Here is a 22,224-nt window from a genome sequence, read left to right on the forward strand (position 1 = left end):
GGTTCAAACGCTTTTTTTTTTGCTTTTTCTTGCCGTCCCCTGGTTCTGTGTAAATGCAGCTCAGAGAGCACAATACTGAGAGAGCTGCACAAGGTGTTGCATGTTGATATCAACCCCCCCCTCCACACACACACACACACACACACACACACACACACACACACACACACACACACACACACACCCTTATCTATACCCAGGAAACTATAAAAGAAGGAAGGGTCGTCACGTCAGAATACCAGCGTTCTATGCTCTGCTTGGTGAGACTTTGGTGCCAGTTCTATTGAAGCCAGTAATCAAATTCAAAATATACCAGCTATCTAAGAACATATACATCAACCAACATATCAAACGTTAGCTAGTTAACAACGCAACAAATTGCAGATGATTCTGACAACCGAGGTAACCTGCACGTTATTACGTGCTACACAGTGATGTGATGACCCTTTCTTCTTTTATAGTTTCCTTGATCTATACCGGTCATCCTATGCCCTCCCCTTAGCCAGGCCCCCAACCCCCAACTGACGCTAGCAGACAAAAATAAAATGCTAACTATTTATTTTCACGTGACGCCAATTTGCATCATGTTTTTATTTTGTTTTATTATTTACATTTCTCCGATGAAATCCAACACTATAAGTTTACAGATGTTGTCCTACAGTACCGCTTCCACCACCACCGCACTGGAGCCCCCCCCCCCCCCCCCCCCAGGAGGAATCGTTGAGAAAAGCGTGCCACACTGAAGCAGGTTAGACGCGCGGTGAGGGAGACGGTGTTAACGTATGGCAGCAGATGCAGAGTGTGGGGGGGGGGCTTCTTCTACAAAATGGAGTGTGTCTCCATAGCATGGGAGACACAATATGGCCGCTGCAGATGGGGGTTGTTTAGCCCCTTACGTGACTGCGATCTGCAAGCCAGGGGCTTGTTGTATCCGCAGTCACTCTCAGCTATGCCGCTAACAGGCTCGTATTAAGTACCAAGCGCTGCTTCTGAGCTGGGGGTGGGTCAAAAATATATCAGATATGAATTTCAAAGATACCCAGTGTACAATATGGGTTTAACACAACGAAACGCTGGGGTCTGAAAGCTCGGAGTTGCTAATAAACAGTTTAAATCATTGTTACAAACGAGTGGTACTTACAGAACGAACGTTTGCAAGATGGGTCTTCTTCTTCTGCCGCTATTTGGCTGCCTGGAGCGCATGCGCTGTGACACCAACGGCGGAAATGGACGGCTCGCTCTGTAAGTACCACTCGTTTTGTAACAATGATTTAAACTGTTTATTAGCAACTCCGAGCTTTCAGACCCCAGCGTTTCGCTGTGTTAAATCCATATTGTACGCTGGGTATCTTTGAAATTCATATCTGATATATTTTTGATCCACCCCCAGATCAGAAGCAGCGCTTGGTACTTAATACGAGCCTGGTAGCGGCATAGCTGAGAGTGACTGCGGATACAAAAAGCCCCTGGCTTGCAGATCGCAGTCACGTAAGGGGCTAGGGGTTGTTGTGACGTCACATGAAGACAAAGGACAGTATGTTGGATTTACTACTAACAATAGAAGCTGAAACAAAATGCTGACATATTTTTTTAAGTTGGCATTTATTTATTCCAGTGCAGCTGTAGTTAGTTTCTCCAGGGGGAGGGCTGTGTTATTTTACTCTTACTGATTGGCCCTGGGGGGGGGGGGGGGGGGGGGGGGGGGCGCGCTGTGTTATTTGACTCTTACTGATTGGCCCTGGGGGGGGGGGGGGGGCTGTGTTATTTTACTCTTAGTGATTGGCCCAGGGGGAGGGCTGTGTTATTTTACTCTTAGTGATTGGCCCAGGGGGAGGGCTGTGTTATTTTACTCTTACTGATTGGCCCTGGGATGAGGGCTGTATTATTTTACTCTTACTGATTGGCCCTGGGATGAGGGCTGTGTTATTTTACTCTTACTGATTGGCCCTGGGATGAGGGCTGTGTTATTTTACTCTTACTGATTGGCCCTGGGATGAGGGCTGTGTTATTTTACTCTTACTGATTGGCCCTGGGGGAGGGCTGTGTTATTTTACTCTTAGTGATTCGCCCTGGGGGAGGGCTGTGTTATTTTACTCTTAGTGATTCGCCCTGGGGGAGGGCTGTCTTAACGGTCATCTCTGGTCCTCATGTATTCAAACACCCACCCACCCTACATCATCGTAAGTTATTAACCCCAAACTCACCTCTCCTCCACGCCCCTAATTCATCATGATGTTGATGCTGACTACGCTCTCCATGCCTACACCCCCCCCCCCTTCTCTTCCCCTCACCTCCACGAATCTCCATATATGTGGAACATAAAACATAACAAAACAAACAAAAAAAATTACAAGAAACAAACAAATACGAGAAAACGACTAACAAATGAAACACTCATCCTCCCTTTTCCCCCCATCACCCCCCATATCCGCCCACCCCCTCCTCTTTTGCTCTCTCGTGAAGTCAATGGATTCTAGCTCGTTGACCGTGTTCGCACGTCGCGGGTCGGGGATTCCCACGTTATGCTCGGGAAATCCCGACCCGGGAGGGAGACATGTCCGCAGCGCGAATGCGGTCAATAGACGTGGTGGTGCCATGTGTAGTGTAGGGACCTGTGTATATATATATCTGGAGCAGTGAGCTGTGGTATTAATTTCTTTCTTTCTCGTAGTGGCGTGCAGTCTGCTGTGTGTGAAGTGTGATGATGTTTCCTCTTCATCAGGGACCCAGGGCTCGGCTCGCTTTCAATTCAATACGTCAGTCAATCGACCAATCAATCCAGGAGATGGATTTTCTCAAGAAATGGAATATTGAAAAACGTTGTGGTATAATATGGATTGTGGTAGTAATAGTTGAGAAGGCCTTTCACTGATATCCTCTCGTCTTTAGCCGGTGAATTCGCGGCCTCTGTTAACATTTATGAAATTGATTGAATTGCTAACGAGTGGAGACTCCCGTCCTTTTATATTTTATGTACATACTTGATGGATATAAAAACACTGTTCTTCTCTGTCTTATCGCACCAAGTCTGAACGCTGTAAGAAATTCTACTTAAGAAATAGTTATAGAGATGTAATTTAAGGTTATTGATTATAAGAGTATGCATAAAGGATGAAAATGCCAAACTATATAAATATATATATGTATACAGTAAATATATATCTGCTTAATACAACCTGTATGACATCGAAGGGGAGTGATTTTTTTAAGCCCCTACAGGAACTGTGCTTTGTACAGAAGCCTTAAGGTCTGTATGAGAACTAATTTGAAATAAAGATGATTTTAAAGAAATGTTCATTTGCTTTCCTTTGTTCTGCTTCATGTACAGTATAGACACTCACGGTCGAGGACGACAAGATAGACGGGACAGAGAGAAGGGATGATCTCCTGAATTTCCCCAAGGGGATCAATAAAGGAATATCTTATCTGAGCTAGGTTGTGAGGGGGATTCAAGCTGCAATGTCCCAGACTAAGTAGTTAGTATGCCACTTTAGATTCGATTTTAGATTCGATTGAAATGTATTGTCATTAGCACTACTGAGTAATAGTGCTAATCAAATGTATGTACAGAGTTGTAGTATTAATATACGTACAGTGATAAAGGTATAAAGACACTACTGGCTAGCAGCGTAACTAGTAAAGTAGGTATAAGGGATATGTACAGATATAGATATAATATTTACAGATAAGTAACAATGATTATATGCAGGTATGTACAAATATAGGATATATATATATACGGTAAGAATACAAATATATATATTATTGTACATGCTATGCAGAGTATGGGTTATATGCAGGTGTATAAGTAGGTACAGTATATAGAAGGATTATATGCAGGTATATTCAGACATGGATATATATAGCACTAAGGTTTATATGAAGCACTATGGAGTCTATTATATATATATATGCGGATGCTGTTAATATACATGTATACGGTTATACAGCACTATTCAAACTCGCAATGTCACAAACACGCATGTCCCAGACTACCAAGTAATATGCCACTTCCTTTTAAAACAGGCAAAATAAGTTTGACTTATTCTCCATCCTTTTTCAAGGTGATTTCTGCATGTATTGCATGTATCCCCATGCTCAGGGTCTTTGTTGTACCTCCCTGTTAATTTCTGATTGAGACGACCACTCTACTCCTATTCTCATTATTTTCTCCAGCTATTTGTGCATTTTTCCTGATTTATACGGATGCATAAACAGATCCCTTCGTCATCATCAGCACATTTGAAACATACAAGCAAGATTGATACAAAGATAAATGGGGATGCAGATAATAAAAATCTCCCTACAGTGAGCCGCCATGTCCAGCACCACAGTCCTAATAGGCTGTGTTACCAAAACAACATATTTGCCTATTAATCTTTGTGTTTATGTAAAACGGCTCTCTGCTTTATCCTCATGCTCCGAAGAGTCTAATGGATTCAGTTTCCATACAGTGTAAGTCCAATGTTTTTCCACCATAACTCAACACGTGTTGTTGACAGTGGAAACGCAGCCGCAATACCTTGGACTGTTACGAGTACAACTGTCAGTGACTTGTTTGTAATCGGTGACACCAGCCTCCCCCTCCAGCCCGGTGCTCAGACGTGCTGCACAGTGTTGCACTACTTTCCTTCAGATGCCCGTTGTCTGGGCTGTTAGGCACTTACTGCAGAGTGGAGTGGCTGCACTTAGCATGAGAGAGGCCGCACTGATAAGCTTGAATGTCAACCACATGGCCCGACTCTGCACTACAATACAGCCTCCACGGGCACAGACACGACTCTGGCTTTTAAAGGGGAATGCCACCCATATTCATGTCCTGTATATATGTTCAAGTTCAAGTTTCTTTATTAGTTGTCATACAAAAATACAGAATACTTTTATATGAAATGCTTTTTTCTGTTTTGCTCCTGAGAGTGTGCTAGATAAAATAGATAAAGTATGAAATAGAAAGTAAAAAGTACGTAAACAAAAGTGTTCATCAATATATATATATATACAATACAGAGTAGAACAAATTAGTAACTGAGTTACAATACACTATACAGTACAATGCAGACATGGGATGAGGTACAACTTAGGGTAAGGTGCAATGAGGTATGGATTGTAGTGCTAATCTCTTTACCAATAAATATAAAGTGAGTAAAGTGGGTGCTACAGTGAGTTGTTTATTTAAAGTGAGTGTGTACGTGTGGATGTGTGTGCTGTGAGTGTATTTGATGGTTTTTTACATAGTGTTATTGTTATTGTTTGTCGTATTCCTGTGCCCCGGGTTAGTTAAATCATGTTTGTTAACGTGCACTCTCCTAAAGCTGGACATCTAGAGAGAGAGAGAGCCCTTGAGTTTGTGACGTCACCATGTAAAATCCCTGGCTGCTCCGTAGACGGTGATGATGACATGATCACTCACCCAAATTAGGTTTTCATTCTCATATTACTACCGGGTCTAAACCTTGTCTGTGTGTAAGATGACATACAAACATTGTATGCTTTATATGGAGTCTTGACCAGAGCTGACCCATCCTACAAGAGAAGCACTAAGGTTTATATGGAGTCTTGACCAGAGCTGACCCATCCTACAAGAGAAGCACTCGTGTTTATATGGAGTCTTGACCAGAGCTGACCCATCCTACAAGAGAAGCACTCATGTTTATATGGAGTCTTGACCAGAGCTGACCCATCCTACAAGAGAATGAAGCACTCAGGTTTATATGGAGTCTTGACCAGAGCTGACCCATCCTACAAGAGAAGCACTCAGGTTTATATGGAGTCTTGACCAGAGCTGACCCATCCTACAAGAGAAGCACTCAGGTTTATATGGAGTCTTGACCAGAGCTGACCCATCCTACAAGAGAAGCACTAAGGTTTATATGGAGTCTTGACCAGAGCTGACTCATCCTACAAGAGAAGCACTCATGTTTATATGGAGTCTTGACCAGAGCTGACCCATCCTACAAGAGAAGCACTAAGGTTTATATGGAGTCTTGACCAGAGCTGACCCATCCTACAAGAGAAGCACTAAGGTTTATATGGAGTCTTGACCAGAGCTGACCCATCCTACAAGAGAAGCACTCAGGTTTATATGGAGTCTTGACCAGAGCTGACCCATCCTACAAGAGAAGCACTAAGGTTTATATGGAGTCTTGACCAGAGCTGACCCATCCTACAAGAGAAGCACTCAGGTTTATATGGAGTCTTGACCAGAGCTGACCCATCCTACAAGAGAAGCACTAAGGTTTATATGGAGTCTTGACCAGAGCTGACCCATCCTACAAGAGAAGCACTCAGGTTTATATGGAGTCTTGACCAGAGCTGACCCATCCTAAGAGAATGAAGGCCTGCTTTGGGCCACTGCTTCCCTCTAGAGGCCCCATCAATGTTAACTTAAAACCAAAGAGTTACAACGAAAACATGCGTCAAATTATATTGGATGGAAAGGGCGTTGAGAGGGTGTAGGTTTGATCAACGGAGAGCATGAGAGGGTGTAGATTTGATCAACAGAGAGCATGAGAGGGTGTAGGCTTGATAAACAGCATGAGAGGGTGTAGGCTTGATAAACAGCATGAGAGGGTGTAGGCTTGATAAACAGCATGAGAGGGTGTAGGCTTGATAAACAGCATGAGAGGGTGTAGGCTTGATAAACAGCATGAGAGGGTGTAGGCTTCATAAACAGCTTGAGAGGGTGTAGGCTTCATAAACAGAGCATGAGAGGGTGTAGGCTTCATAAACAGAGCATGAGAGGGTGTAGGCTTCATAAACAGCATGAGAGGGTGTAGGCTTCATAAACAGAGCATGAGAGGGTGTAGGCTTCATAAACAGCATGAGAGGGTGTAGGCTTCATAAACAGAGCATGAGAGGGTGTAGGCTTCATAAACAGAGCATGAGAGGGTGTAGGCTTCATAAACAGAGCATGAGAGGGTGTAGGCTTCATAAACAGCATGAGAGGGTGTAGGCTTCATAAACAGAGCATGAGAGGGTGTAGGCTTCATAAACAGCATGAGAGGGTGTAGGCTTCATAAACAGAGCATGAGAGGGTGTAGACTTGATAAACAGCATGAGAGGGTGTAGGCTTGATAAACAGAGAGAACATGAGATAGTGTAGTTCTTGATAAGCTGCGAAAACATGAGAGGGTGTAGTTCTTGATAAGCGGAGAGTGTGAAAGTCACCCACAGTGCTGTGGGCTGCTGTTTTTACTCCCAATGCTAACAAGTAAAAAATAAACTTGTGTCTCCAATACGTGTGGTCCTCGCTGGGTGTTTGGGTGTTCTCTGGTCCTTGGTTGGGGTGGAGCTGGACTCTCTAGCGAGGGTAAGCTCCAGGCCATCAGGGAAAACCCCACCCACCCACTATACACAGACTTGGCTGACAGGAGGAGCATGTTCAGTGCTAGGCTCACACTACCCAAATGCAGCACCGAACGGCACAGGAAGTCCTTCATTCCAACAGCCATCAGACTATACAATACATCACTGTGCCAGGCACTGCTCTTCTCCACCTTACTCGTGAGACACGCCCCTTTTCCAAGATGGCAGCATCCACATTGTCTGTGCTGAATGTTTGTTAGTGTTTGGTCTTTTTTGTGGGTTTTTAGTACTTTTAAACAATCATTTTTAACAAAATACAGTTTTACCTTTAGTAAGTACTGTAGTAGTCATCGATTTGTGACTTTTCTGGAGCTATTACTTTCTCTGTGGACTGTGGCCTGTAGCTGTGTTTACACCAGCCCTGCACCAGCTACCAGCTACCAGCTACCACCAGGCCAGCCCCAGGCTATCTGCTACCAGCCACCACCTCCACCAGGCCAGCCCCAGGCTACCAGCTACCAACCACCACCACCAGGCCAGCCCCAGGCAACCAGCTACCAGCCACCACCACCAGGCCAGCCCCAGGCTACCAGCTACCAGCCACCACCACCAGGCCAGCCCCAGGCTACCAGCTACCAGCCACCATCACCAGGATACCAGCTACCAGCCACCATCACCAGGCCAACCCCAGGATACCAGCTACCAGGCCATACCCAGGCTACCAGCTACCAGCCACCAGGCCAGCCTCAGGATACCAGCTACCAGCCACCTCCACCAGGCCAGCCCCAAACTACCAGCCACCAAACCAGCCCCAGGATACCAGCTACCAGCCACCAGGCCAGCCCCAGGATACCAGCTACCAGCCACCACCACCAGGCCGGCCCCAGACTACCAGCCACCAGGCCAGACCCAGGCTACCAGCTACCAGCCACCACAATCAGGCCAGCCCCAGGCTACCAGCTACCAGCCACCACCACTAGGCCAGGCCCCAGGCTACCAGCCACCAGGCCAGCCCCAGGCTACCAGCTACCAGCAGTAGCCCTCTACTGCTTCCATCCATCTGTTCTGAGCCCTGCATAACACTAGCCCTAAACTCTTCAATCGAGGTACCTACTCCCCTGAGCCCCTTTTTTGGTCTGTGACAATGAAATTATTTGTGTACTTGCTCTGCTTGCTAATCCACTGTGACTATGGGGAAGTTTGGAGGAGTACAGCTAGCGAGTCAGGCTATATGATGCCTACTCTTCTTGACTCTTCGCATGACAATCATTCTCTCATTAATGGTTTATCTCTTGGGCAACCACCGTCTCAACATCTCCCTAACCCGCTCAGCTATGCAAGCTTTGCAAGCTGGAGACGGCTTCTCAGCCTCACTGTTTTAAAAAGCTCTCTCTCATACACGGCCACTCATTCTGACACCACGGCCATCAAGACAAATCTCCCGCTTTCTTGGACAAGAAAGAGATTTTTAGTTCTTCTTCTGCTTTTAATTTCTGGGAATGTACAACCAAATCCCGGCCCAGTGTTGGACTGCAGTCCCCCTGCAGATTTTAAATATTCTTCTACCACCGAGATGCTGGATTCCTCAGTGACAGCCGACGCGTTTCTTAAACTTGCTAATGCAACCGCAGAGAAAGGTCTGCACTTTGTCCATCTCAACGTGAGAAGCTTACTCAGCAAAATGGAGGAAATCCGCTCTCTCGTTACCGCGACAAATCCTAATTTGTTTTGCTGCTCGGAGACATGGCTCGATAATTCCATCGACAGCTCCGAAATTGGTATAAACAATTATTCACTTGTGAGAAGAGATCGAAACAGAAACGGCGGCGGAGTCTGCGCTTACATCCGCTCAGACATTAACTATGAGCTTAGATCGGTCTCTACTGATGAAATCGAATCCCTGTTCTTTGACATTTACCAGCCCCATTCCAAGCCAATTCTATTTGGAATTTGCTACAGACCCCCAGTCTCGAACTCTTTTTATGAGAGCCTTGAGGCTGTATTGTCATCTTGGGGAGGGGAGGAGAAAGAATGTATATTAATGGGCGATTTTAATACTGATGTCACAAATCCCTCTGTTCCAACCCACAAAGTTTATACCAATTTCTGTAAACAGTTCAGTCTGAAGCAATTGATCTCAGAGCACACTCGCGTAACTGATGTATCCAAGACTACTATTGATTTAATCCTAGTTACAGACAAAGTGAACATCCCTAGGAGTGGGGTCATAGAGTATGGGATCAGTGACCACTATCTCATTTATTGTTCGAGGAAGGTGCAGAGAAAGGTTTTTACTGGTCATAAAACTATCTTTGCCAGATCCCTCAAGAATTACTCAGGGGACATTCTGAGGGCCCAGCTAGAGCAGGTGAACTGGTCTCAAGTTCTCAGGGCCAATGAGGTAGACCAAGCATGGGGCACTTTTAAATCTCTGTTCTTGAAGGTTATAAACTCTGTAGCCCCCCTTAGACAAACCAGAGTGAAGCAGCGATCAGACCCATGGTTTGACCACACCATAGGTGATAGTATCAAACGGAGGGACTCTGCCCTAGCCAAGTTTAACCGTTCTCAAGATAAGGCTGACTTTGATCACTTCAAAAAACTCAGGAACCAGACTCAGGAAATGATCAGGATAGCTAAGAGAGAATACTTTGCAGAAACCATCAAGGAGAACAGCAATGACCCAACTAAACTGTGGAAAACCCTCAAGCAGCTAGGCTGTGGGGGCGATGCCAACCAAAGGACTACTGAGTCCAACATAGGCCTGTCCACAGACAAGGGAATGGAGTTTGATAAAAAGAATGTAGCCACAATCTTTAATAACTTCTTTACATCGGTAGCAGGTAAGCTTGTCTCTAACCTACCTCCCAAGACAGAGCAGTTTGGTGATGACTTTGTTTCCAACTACTATAGCCAACGAGGGGTTAAGGCAAACTCGTTCTCCTTAAGCAAGGTGTCAGTAGTCAAAGTGGCTGCGATGCTGGGTGAGCTCAAAATCAAGAAGGCCACAGGTGTAGATGGCATCAGTGCCAGGTTTCTGAGGGATGCAGCCGGAGTTATAGCTCCACCAGTAACCCATATTATTAACCTCTCCCTGGACCTAGGCAAGGTACCCACCGACTTCAAGAATGCCAAAGTCATCCCTATATATAAAAAAGGGAGCAAATCTGACCCCAGCAATTATAGACCAGTCTCAATTTTAAGTGTGTTATCCAAAGTCCTAGAGAAGATAGTCCATGAACAAGTCCAGGAATATGCAAGCAGCCATGACCTCCTGTACGACCTCCAATCCGGCTTTAGGAAGTCTTACTCTACTGAAACATGTCTTCTTTATCTTACAGACAGTATCAGGAGGGAGATAGATTCAGGTAAGCTGTGTGGGCTAGTTCTTCTAGACCTACAGAAGGCTTTCGACACAGTGAACCATGACATACTGCTCTCCAAGCTTAAGGCCTTGGGTATGTCTGAGACAGTGGTCAGATGGTTCTCTTCCTACCTTGCTGATAGGGTGCAGCGGGTCGAGGTCAGTGGCACTATGTCAGAGGCCAAGCCCATTGTATGTGGGGTCCCACAAGGAAGCGTGCTAGGACCTCTCCTTTTTTTACTGTACATAAATGACATGTCAGCAGCATGCTCATGTAACTTGTTTTTATTTGCAGACGACTCAGCCCTGCTAGTCTCACACAAGGATCAGAACACACTAGAACAGATGCTAGGTGAAGAACTTGCAGGGGTCAGCAGGTGGCTTTCGGACAACAGGCTTTCTCTTCACCTAGGTAAAACAGAGGCAGTACTATTAGCCTCCAAGCCCAAGCTCAGGAAAGCACGGGAGTTTAATATCCAGCTAGGAGCTGTAACCCTAAAACAGCAAAAAAAAGCGAAGTATCTAGGCTGTATGATAGACGGGAGCCTAGATGGGGAGGCTATGGCCTCCCAAGTACTGGGCAAAGTCAACGCCCGCACCAGGTACCTAGCTAGGAAAGCCAACCTCCTTGGCAGAGATAGCCTCAGGCTATTAGCAAATAGCCTAGTACTCTGCCACTTTGACTATGGTAGCGTATCGTGGTTCGAGGGCCTGTCAGTGAACATAAAAAAGAAGCTTCAGGTTTCCCAAAATAAGCTAGTAAGGGTGGTAATGGGTCTTGGCCCTCGCACCCACATAGGGAGGAGTCACTTCCAGGAGCTAAACTGGCTTCCTATAGAGGCCAGAGTTACCCAGCTCAGACTGAACATAGTGCACAATATTATAAACCAAAGGTCCCCTAGATACCTCCAAAACTACTTCACCCCGGTCAACGAATCCCACAACCACAGAACTAGAGCAAGCATAGCAAACCTGAAGCCTGCTTCTTTCCGATCGAAACTGGGCCAATGCTCCCTTACTTTCTCTGGAGCCCAGGATTGGAACAAGCTGCCTCTCCCCATCAAGCAGAGCTTGAGCCTCCACAGCTTCAAGAGAAGCGTCAGGAAGTGGCTCATGGACAGAATAGAAGAATAGCCCCCTATAGTTTGAATGGGTTTCCAATCAGTTTTTAGTTATTGTGGGGTATACAATTTTAGCAATAGGTTAGTCTTTTAATGTTTTAAATGTATGAGTTTTGTGTTATTGTCAGTTTTTAGTTATTGTGGGGTATACAATTTTAGCGTTAGGTTAGTCTTATAATGTTTTAAATGTATGAGTGTTGTGTTATTGTCGTGTTTTTTTGTTGTGGCCTAACAGCCCTGGGACCATGACGGAAATAAGCGTTTTACTCTTTCTCATGTTATCCTTTGGATCCTTGTTGTGTGTTTTTAATCCATCAATAAAATAAAATAAAATCATCACTGAGCACAGAGCGGCAGCTCAATAGTGACAGGGGGCAGCGACGGCTGCCAGACATTGACCTTGGATTAATAGGAACCCAAGGAGGACAATACACTACCTGAAGCATACTGCACCTTAAGTGATACTGTGAATATATATTTCATTTAGTTAGATAGTTAAATTATATTGACCAAATTGTTTACACTGCTGTGTTGTTTTTGACTACCTGTACCCCCCATGCCCCATGCCCTTCCCCCATGCTCAGTATATTTTTACTGTATTTATTTCTGTATTTTTTATTTCATTTTTATTATATTTTACTCTACTCTTATCCTAGGCAACTTGATTGATTTGTGTTATTATTCTAATTCGTGAGCTGTCCTGTCTAAATGTTTAAATGTTGAGCGATTTGCAGTGTCAAATTTCCCACGGGATAATACAAGTATTTCCGTTCTATTCTATTCTATTGCTGGGTGTTGAGGAGGAGCTGAGGAGAGACGTTCAGATGGAATGTACTGTGGGTATTTCAAATTACAGGATGAGTTTTGAGCAGTTTTGAGTTTTCACTGGTGCTGGGGTCATGGAGAACCTACTCTGCTACATACATGGCCATGAAACCTCTGAAAGAAAGAGAGAAAGAAAGAGGGAAATGGAAGGAAGGAAAATAAAGTGAAGAGAGGTTTACACACAGCAACAGCACTGCCCTTTTCTGCTGGTCGGCCACTCAGGCCCATATCAGCACTTATCAAGCCTTCTGCTTTAGACTAACACTTCACAATCTGGCTTCTCTCAGTGGCCAGCAGACTCTGGCATGTTTCAGTTCAGGTGCCAGGCAAGCGAACAGCTTACCATATTCGGGGGGGCAATTAACATTAGAATTTATAGCAGCGAATAGTTGGTTTCTGTATCAGAAAGGCATCTCAGGGACCACACAGGAACACCAGAGGAACCCAGGCCTGAGAGACAATAAACACGCATCTCTGTGGGGCTTGAGACGCTTTTCGTGTTGTTCTGTTGCTGCTAGAGCGTCTGCCTGCTGTTGCGTAGCTGGACTTGGGTAAGTCTGCATGCAGCCTGTGGACGGCCTATCGCTGAAACGTCTGTGCGAGTGACCATGCTTTTTCTTCTTCTGCATAAAAAAAGTTAATTCAAAGGTGCTGTAACCCTGTAAGTAGTATTTATTTTTATTTTTATTAGTGGTCTACATGTTAAAATAATAGCTCTACATTCCGACATACCAGTGTCTGGTATATGTACCATGGGTCTCCCAGTCCCTCCACTCTGCAGTAAACAGATATTTCAGGGATCCTGTTCCCACTATATCCAATCAAGAGAGAGAACTCTTATGGTGGTCTGACAAAAATAATAAATACAAATTAGTTGGTAGTACAAATATGTGCTTGAAACAAGTAAAATAGTCAGTGCAGTAAGCAAAATTGGCTTGGCAAGATTTTGTGAAATAAGTAAAAAATATCTATGGTTCTCTCTCCTGATTGGATAAAATGGGCCAGGATACCAGAAGATTTATTTCCTGTTTACTGCAGAGAGGAGGGACTGGGAGACACTATATCAGTGATGGCTGTTGGAATGTAGAGCTATTTAACACTTATTTTAACAAAGAGAATACCATTTAAACCATATATTTTTAATACCATTGGTTCTACAGTATGCAAACCTTCAAAACACTAACCTTCAAAACACAGAGATGAACGCAGTGGCTTTTAACCAAGACCTGTTTGCTGGACTAGTACACTGGAAGCTGAAGACACAGACGCTGAGTCTGCAGTCACTGAAGGACCAGTTGATTTGAGCATTTTACGTCATCCTGCTTTATAGCATTTACTTGGGACTCAATCATTGTATTGTATTGTCAGTTCAAAAATAAAGTCAACTCAGCATATTTGTCTAGAATCATTTGGGGACCCCATTCCCCATCACTGTCATTCACTGTCATTGCAAACCCACTTTTGGGCCACTGGTCTGCTCTGCTTTGAGAAGCTGATCCGTAGCTTGGAGATGGACAGGAGACAGAGTATGCAGTCTCTGGAGGAGCAGCTGAGATGCCCAGTGTGTCTAGAGATGTTCACTGAGCCTCTGATGCTACAGTGTGGCCATTCCTACTGCAGGTGATCCATCTATCTCTATCTATCTATCTATTGTATCTATCTATTGTATCTATCTATCTATCTATCTATCTATCTATCTATCTATCTATCTATCTATCTATCTATCTATCTATCTATCTATCTATCTATCTATCTATCTATCTATCTATCTATCTATATCTCTGATGCTAAAAATACTACTTTAAATTCAAATTTTCCTTTCTTACTTTCTTGTTTCTTTCATACAGGAATTGTAGCCCAAAGTGCTTCACAGCAGTAAAATAAACATAAAATGACAGAATAAAAGCAATGCAGAGAATAAGAAAAAGGGTAAAAGCAATGCAGGCAATAACAATACAAATATTGACTCACATAGTTTAGATGGTCATTAAAAAACACTTTAGTACTTATCTTATCTATGATTATAACGCCCTTGGGATTCTACACCCTCTGCATGCTGTGTCTTTGTTTTCAGCCCTCTCTGTTCTGTCGTAAATCTATCTGTAAACACAACTTAAGTCCTCTACCTTACATATACTGTATACTTATTTTTTCAGTAAAACTAAACTAAAAAGTAAACTTCTCCATAACATCATACCAAATTGACATTACTGTGTGTAATTAATGAACAACCTTTAATTTAACTATGACATAATTGTGACCTTGTTATGGAAGCTTGTCTGTGGCTAGAGGTTGGACTCTAACATCCACCTCACAGTCTCTCTGACCTTACAATTCCTGCCATTCATATTTTCAAATGTACATAAATAATAACCTTAGGACCATGACTTTAAATTGCCTTTACATTTCTTAATTATTCCAAAAATGTCCAGGCCTGGAAATATTATTTTCCAGGATTTACATGACCATGGGATCCCTATCCTGCATTACTCCTGCAGTGTGGACTTTGAGAAATCTCTCTTGGTGATGGAACAACACTGCAGCAACCGCAAAAATGGGTACTTCTAGGAAGGCCACAAGGCTGAACTAACAAGGACTGTAGTGTTATTTCATGTGCTCGTCTTCACCTAAAGCCTGCATAAGTAATAATGGCCTCTGGTGACCACAAATTCTGGCATAACCATTTTTTTTTTTTTAGGGTCACGGTTCATTTATGTCTGACCAGCATTCAGTGTTCCAGAATTTCCCCAAGGGGATCAATAAAGGAATACCTTATCTTATCTTATCTTATTCTGGTCTTTCGGACGGTTTCAATAGGAAGCACAACAATAATGATAATCCCTATAGGTCCCTATATTAGGAACTAAATGTGTTAAGAAACCTTTGATTTACCATCAGTTACTCAAGTCTCAGGCCTGATGTCTCCAGAATGGCCTCTATTTTGCGTCCCAATGACATGTTCAGTAAAGGATTTGACTCTCAAATCCCCACTTCCTACCTACCTGCCTAAGTGTTAGCAATATTTTTGCGGATAAAACGGATAGAAAAACAGACATGACAAACATAACACCTCTCCATAAATGAAGAATATAACTAGTCTAGCATAACCTAACATTACGTATATATCTTTGTACAATAATACTGTACAATTCAATCATGCTAACTGTGTACATAACTCTGTTGTCTGCAGATATCAGCTGATACCTGTAAATATGTCAGGATGTAAACAGAAATCCTGTGCCCAATCTCTTCTCTCTCTTTATTTTATTATCCTCAATTTTTTCATCAAGTACGTTTTATTTTTAAAGCACATTTAAAACAATTTTAGTTGCACCAAAGTGCTGTACATATAAATGGCACTATAATAAAATACAGTAAAAACATGGTAAAGAAAACAATACAAATATGACAAATATAACAACAAGTAAGATACAAAATTATTAATTATAATACATAGAAAAATACACAACATAAAACAGGGAAGGTGACTATCCAGGCTAAACAAGCCCAGTTTAAAAGCTAAAAGGCCTGCTGGGTAAATAGCGGCACGGTGGCACAGTGGTCAGCACTGCTGCCTCACAGCAAGAAGGTCCTGGGTTTGAACCCCAGCAGGTGTGGAGTTTACAGTTCTCCCTGTGTTCGCCTGGGTTTCCTCTGGGTACTCCGGTTTCCTCCCTTGTAGGCAGAGACTACAGATGGAAACTAGCAAAAAATCTGGCACATTTACATTGATGTGGAAACTGAAGATGTTCATTAATGTGCACTGTCCTTGGGTAAAAAATGTATAAACAAACCTAAACTAAACTTAACCTGGATTTAAAGACAGAAAGGGAGGGAGCTCACCTTATGTTGGGGGCGGAGTATATTGCACAGCTTTGGGGCAGCAACTGCAAAGGCACAGTCGCCCTTAGAGAGTGACTGGAGGACCTGAGCCATCTAGGAGCAACATGGGGGAAGAGGAGATCCATAAAATAAAAGGGAGCCAGGCCAGACGATGGGTGTTATGACAGTGCCACTACCATCCTTTACTTTACGGCGATTCTTCTGTGTTTACCTTTACTTTATGGTGGTTCTTCTGTGTGTTCAGTGCAGTGGTAAATATTGTGGATGACTATAAACCAGGATTAACGATATACAAGAAATACAAAAAAAAACAGGGAACTAAATAAATGAATGAATCAATGAAATTAATGTAATCAATCAAAACGGACAAAAAATCACGCCATTGTGAAAGTCCTATTTCTCCAGTCAGATGCAGGATATTTCCTAATTTCCCTACCTGGACATTTAATATCACTGTTATGAATCACCAAGTGACTTAAAACTAAGAGGTAATGACTATTTCTGGGCCTTGATAGTCTGCAGTGTGATTTATATCCCTGTGTTTTGTCATAAAGTTGTAGTTTGTGAACAAACACCATCTAATCCCTGTTTATTCCTCGTCTTCTTCCCACCAACAAAGGCATGGTGATCAAAAGTCAGTGCGGATGACTTATTGCCTGTACAGTCTGATGTATTTGCCTTAATACATTTTCTTCTTACACGTGATCTCTCTGGAGAGAATAAAGCTTTCTCTCATCTTATGATCTACCTTGACCTTTAACCCCAGGGGCTGTGTGCGCTCCATGAACCAGGGCCCACTGGGTCAGCTGCAGTGTCCCGTCTGCAGGTGTGCTGTGGACGGAGACAGTCCTCCGCCCAACGTCAGCCTGGCGCGCATCGTAGAGGCCCTGCAGGTAGGCACAGTGGCATCGTAGAGGCCCTGCAGGTAGGCACGGTGGCATCGTAGAGGCCCTGCAGGTAGGCACAATGGCATCGTAGAGGCCCTGCAGGTAGGCACGGTGGCATCGTAGAGGCCCTGCAGGTAGGCACAGTGGCATCGTAGAGGCCCTGCAGGTAGGCACGGTGGCATCGTAGAGGCCCTGCAGGTAGGCACGGTGGCATCGTAGAGGCCCTGCAGGTAGGCACGGTGGCATCGTAGAGGCCCTGCAGGTAGGCACAGTGGCATCGTAGAGGCCCTGCAGGTAGGCACAGTGGCATTTAACAGTGAGTCCTAGCAATGTTAGCATTCTGCGTTGAAACCAATGGGTACCACTAGCTCTAAGCTAGCTTCATGGCATATGGTAGCACTGCCCATTTTGTTTAACTGAGGTCTGGCGTGGACAGTCTTTTCCAGGTGCAGGAACATATAACCTAAAAACGTCCTTAAAATATATTATTAAGATTAATATGTATTACACTTACCAGTTGTACTAATTTATATATTTTATACCCAGTTTAATCACATTGTGTATTACTATTGCACTTTACTGTTACATTTCGTTGGATGCCAAACTTCTTGTCCTTGTACTGTACTTGTGCTGTATGATGACAATAAATGTGAATCTAATCTAATCTAAAGAATACTAGTTCCATACTACATGGGAGAGGGGCATCAGCGTCCCTATGAGTGCCCCTCTTTTAAACTACAAAACATTCTGATGCAAGTGCACCTCTGGCTTGACCTTTTGGTTGCATCACCCATGGAACATGTCTTTACGGCACCCCTTCAGTCAGGAATAACAATCCAGCGATACATTTGTCAATCTGAAAAGGGCGCTCACTCAGAGACCTGAGAGACACAGAGGGCAGCGTGGTGTGTGTCCCCCCTATCGCCCTTTGTGCACGCCGCCACTAACCATAATCATTAGCTGAAGGACGGATGTAGAAACTCAAGTGCTTTGTGAAGAAACAAGACAGATTGATTTAAAATCCATGGTAGCATGACTCTCTGTGGGATATTGGATTGAATCAGGAACTAAGCACACTGCGTTTTCCTGCTTGTACAGGAAGTGAGCGGGGCTGGGCTGGCGCAGCCGGAGTCGTGCCCCGAGCATCACAACCCTCTGAGTCTGTACTGCGAGGAGGACCAGACGGTGATCTGTGGGATGTGTGGCAGCATCGGGACGCACCGCGGACACAAGATCACCCCCGTCAACAGTGTCTACAGCCGCATGAAGGTACCCAGCCAAGGCACAACAGCTGCTGTAATACTTGTTTTGGTTTGAGTCTGTCACATTGGGACCAAGACTCTAGACTAGTCTTCTCATGCGTGGATCCACCACTTTTAATTTTTTTTTTTTTTTTTTTGTATTTAATTTTTGTATTATTTTTTAAACAAACACATAAACAAACATGACAACATACAATTAGATATACAAGCATTAATTAACAGTGCACATCCAACGAAATCACCATTTAGATAAATGTCTTATACAAGATATACCCCTAATACTTGCTATCTAATACCCTACACACATATGCTCTCGCTCGCTCCCCCCCCCCGGACCCCCCATTGGATAATCCATCCATTATCGTTCGCTCCTAACCAGGCACTACCATTATATGCTAGCTTTTATTCTCTCCACCACTTCTAACCACATTGTCATTTTGGATTCATTGAGACCCAAAATTCTTGCTGTAGATATTTCTAGATAAATCACTTCGAGATATGTAAGAATCCAGACCTTCCGGCAATTTTTTTCCAGTTGAAACCATTGTGATGCTATCAGCTTTTTAGCCGCTGTGATACCAGACAAAACCAATCTCTTTAGCTGTATAGGTACTGCACACTCAAAAACATCATTCAGCAGTAATACACAGGGGTGTACAGGTATATTCAGAGTTAAGAGATTTGATAATTGCTGGGTCACTTCTTTCCAGAATATCTTAACTGGTGGGCAGTCCCAGTACATGTGCATAAATGTCCCCTCGTCCCCATTTGTACATAAGGAGCATTTGGAGTCTTGTTTAAGACCCATTCTGTTCAGTCTTATAGGAGTCAAGTATGTCCTATGAATATAGTTAAGATTGATTTGTTGATGGTCCGGGTTCCTTGATGTAAGTCGAACATTTGCCCAGGCTTCTTGCCAATCAAAATCTATTTCCAGGTCTGGTATATCCCTCCTCCAGACTGAGTCTAGGTGGAGGATTTCATACGAGGACGTTAGTAATTGATGATAAAAATCTGAAACAAAACCTCTCGATGTCTCTCTTTCATAGAAGAATTTGTGGTATCTGTGGTGTACAATTGGTAATAACTGTGCGTAAAAGTAATATGTGGAACTGGTGAGATTAATTTTTTTGCGTATTTCCTCATAACTACAAAATCCCTGTTTGTTGAAAACATCTCCTAATGTGTGTATGCCCTGCTTTTCCCATTTAGGGTATCTTATAGGTCGTTTTCCAATCAGGAGTGCATTGTTATTGAATAAGGGAGTATGATTATGCCATTTATGTGGGTTAGAATATTTTTTGTGTGTTTCACGCCATATCCGGATCGCATGAGTAATAATGGGTCCAAAATTTTAATTTTTTACATTTATTTAAAATAAGATATGATAAGATATTTATCTATTGATCCCCTTGGGTAAATTCGGGTGTCATAGCAGCATAGGGGAGGGGAGGTACAGGTATGGGCAGGGTAATAGTAGAAAGACATAAATATAAAGTTTACCCAGGGTAGGTTCGCTGAGCATGAATGCTCTTTTTCAGCAACGCCCTGCTTCACATTCACACATTCCCTGTGAATGTATGGTTGTTGAATACATTTTGACATTGAATATATGAAAAGGTATTCAGTGCCTTAATTAACTTAACTTAAGATATCTACCAGTCACTTTTTCACAACAGGAGTGAATGAGCTTTGCTGAGAAGCATGCAGCTGCAGAACGGCATCCCCCTGCACTCTCAGTCCCCGCGCTCACAGGCCCACACTCTCAGGCCCCTCAGGAATTTGCCCGCTCAGCAGCGCCACCCACCCAATGGCTGAATTGCCAATGGCTGAATTGGAGTATTGCACTGTGCGGGTTTGATTGATTGATTGATTGAAAACGTTATTAACAGATTGCAGAATGGGTACAGTACAGTACAGCTAAATACATACAATTATTAAGGGGATGCAGACCAGAGAAAGACTTTCGTCTTGTTTACATCAGGGTCCCCCATTTTCAATTCATCATAATATATATGACACACACGACATATAGATAGACGGTACTGCTACATCTATACATTTATGACATACCAGATTTGCAAATACAGTACTGTTTGTGATACAACAAGTGTCCAGAAAAGAGTGTATATACATTTGACGTAGAAACTGTACATTGGAGGAGGTTGGGTAGGTGGGGTGGGGTTGGGTGGGTGGGGGGGGGGAACTGTACATTGGAGGTGGGGGGGTTGGGTAGGGGGTGGGTGCGGGACACTGTACACTGTATATTGCAGATCCGCAGGCAGATCCGCGATGCGTTTATTTAAACTTTATTTAACAGATTGCAGAATGGGTACAGTACAGTAAAAAACTACCTGTGGGTTGCCCAGCTTTGACAAATCGCAAATGCAGTTACTGGTAAGATACCGACACACATCCCAATGCTTTTGTCCTCCAGACACACGCCGTTCCAAATATTATTAAAGATATTTCCACTACTCCAAATCAAGAAAAAAATTAATACAAATAGACATAGTGTCAGTGTAACGATCAGATCCTAACCCAACCCCCTCCAATGTACAGTAAATGTCCTAACCCAATAATACACAAGACCCTCTTCTTGGGACCAAGTAAGGTTTCGTCGATAATCCAATGTACAGTTACCCCCCCCCCCCCCGCCTACCCAACCCCCCCCCCACCCAACCACCTCCAATGTACAGTTTGCAGTTTGCCCTCCCCACCTACCCACCCCCCCCTCCACCCCACCTACCCAACCTCCTCCAATGTACAGTTTCTTCGTCAAATGTATATACTCTCTTTTTTAGACTCTTTTTGTATCACAAACAGTACTGTATTTGTAAATCTGATATGTCATAAATGTATAGTACTGTCTATCTGTATGTCATGTATGTCATATATGTTATGATGAATTGAAAATGGGGGACCCTGATGTAAACAAGACGAAAGTCTTTCTCTGGTCTGCATCCCCTTAACAATTGTATGTATTTAGCTGTACTGTACTGTACCCATTCTGCAATCTGTTAATAAAGTTTTCAATCAATCAATCAATCAAACCTGCACAGTGCAATACTCCAATTCAGCCATTGGCAATTCAGCCATTGGGTGGGTGGTGCTGCTGAGCGGGCAAATTCCTGAGGGGCCTGAGAGTGTGGGCCTGTGAGCGCGGGGACTGAGAGTGCGGGGGGATGCCGTTCTGCAGCTGGATACTATTGGGTTTGCTGAGGCCAAAGACAACTGAATGTGTATTATGTTAGATAGAAAGGAGTAAGGAGGACTATTGTTTATTTCAACAGTCTACAGTTTACTTGGCAAATCATGTCATTAGAGACATCAATAAATGTGTTTTCCACTCAGGAAAACAGAGTGAATGATTAGCAGTGCAAACCCTGCTAATGATCAGGGCCCTGTTTCCAAAAAGCATTGCAGTGATTCAATAATTGCAGGGGATTTATCATTTCGAAACGAGTGTGATAAAGCGTGAAAACCTAATCTGTCATGATTATCTCATGTTCATGAAGGGAAAATGTATGAGAAGATTTGATGAATGAGCTGATTTGATTGCATTTTGCCCAATTAGAAGGTTGCTGTGATTAAACTCAGACAGAGCATAAACAGGG

At 43.5% G+C, this 22,224-nt stretch overlaps 1 protein-coding gene across 1 annotated transcript in view; it reads left to right on the plus strand.

The window, feature by feature from the left end:
• Positions 1 to 14,125: 14,125 nt before the first annotated feature.
• LOC311224197 (E3 ubiquitin-protein ligase TRIM50-like) overlaps positions 14,126 to 22,224 on the plus strand; it is a gene marked incomplete at both ends in the record, with an annotated part of 28,272 nt that continues 20,173 nt past the window's right edge. Inside the window, 3 exons of the mRNA XM_084309082.1 lie at positions 14,126 to 14,235; positions 17,225 to 17,351; positions 18,444 to 18,614. Coding sequence (XP_084165208.1) covers positions 14,126 to 14,235; positions 17,225 to 17,351; positions 18,444 to 18,614 — 408 coding nt within the window. The remainder of the gene's footprint in view (positions 14,236 to 17,224; positions 17,352 to 18,443; positions 18,615 to 22,224) is intronic.

This window comes from Notolepis coatsorum (assembly GCF_963971535.1).
Source record: "Notolepis coatsorum genome assembly, chromosome: 1".
Taxonomy (NCBI): Eukaryota; Metazoa; Chordata; class Actinopteri; order Aulopiformes; family Paralepididae; genus Notolepis; species Notolepis coatsorum.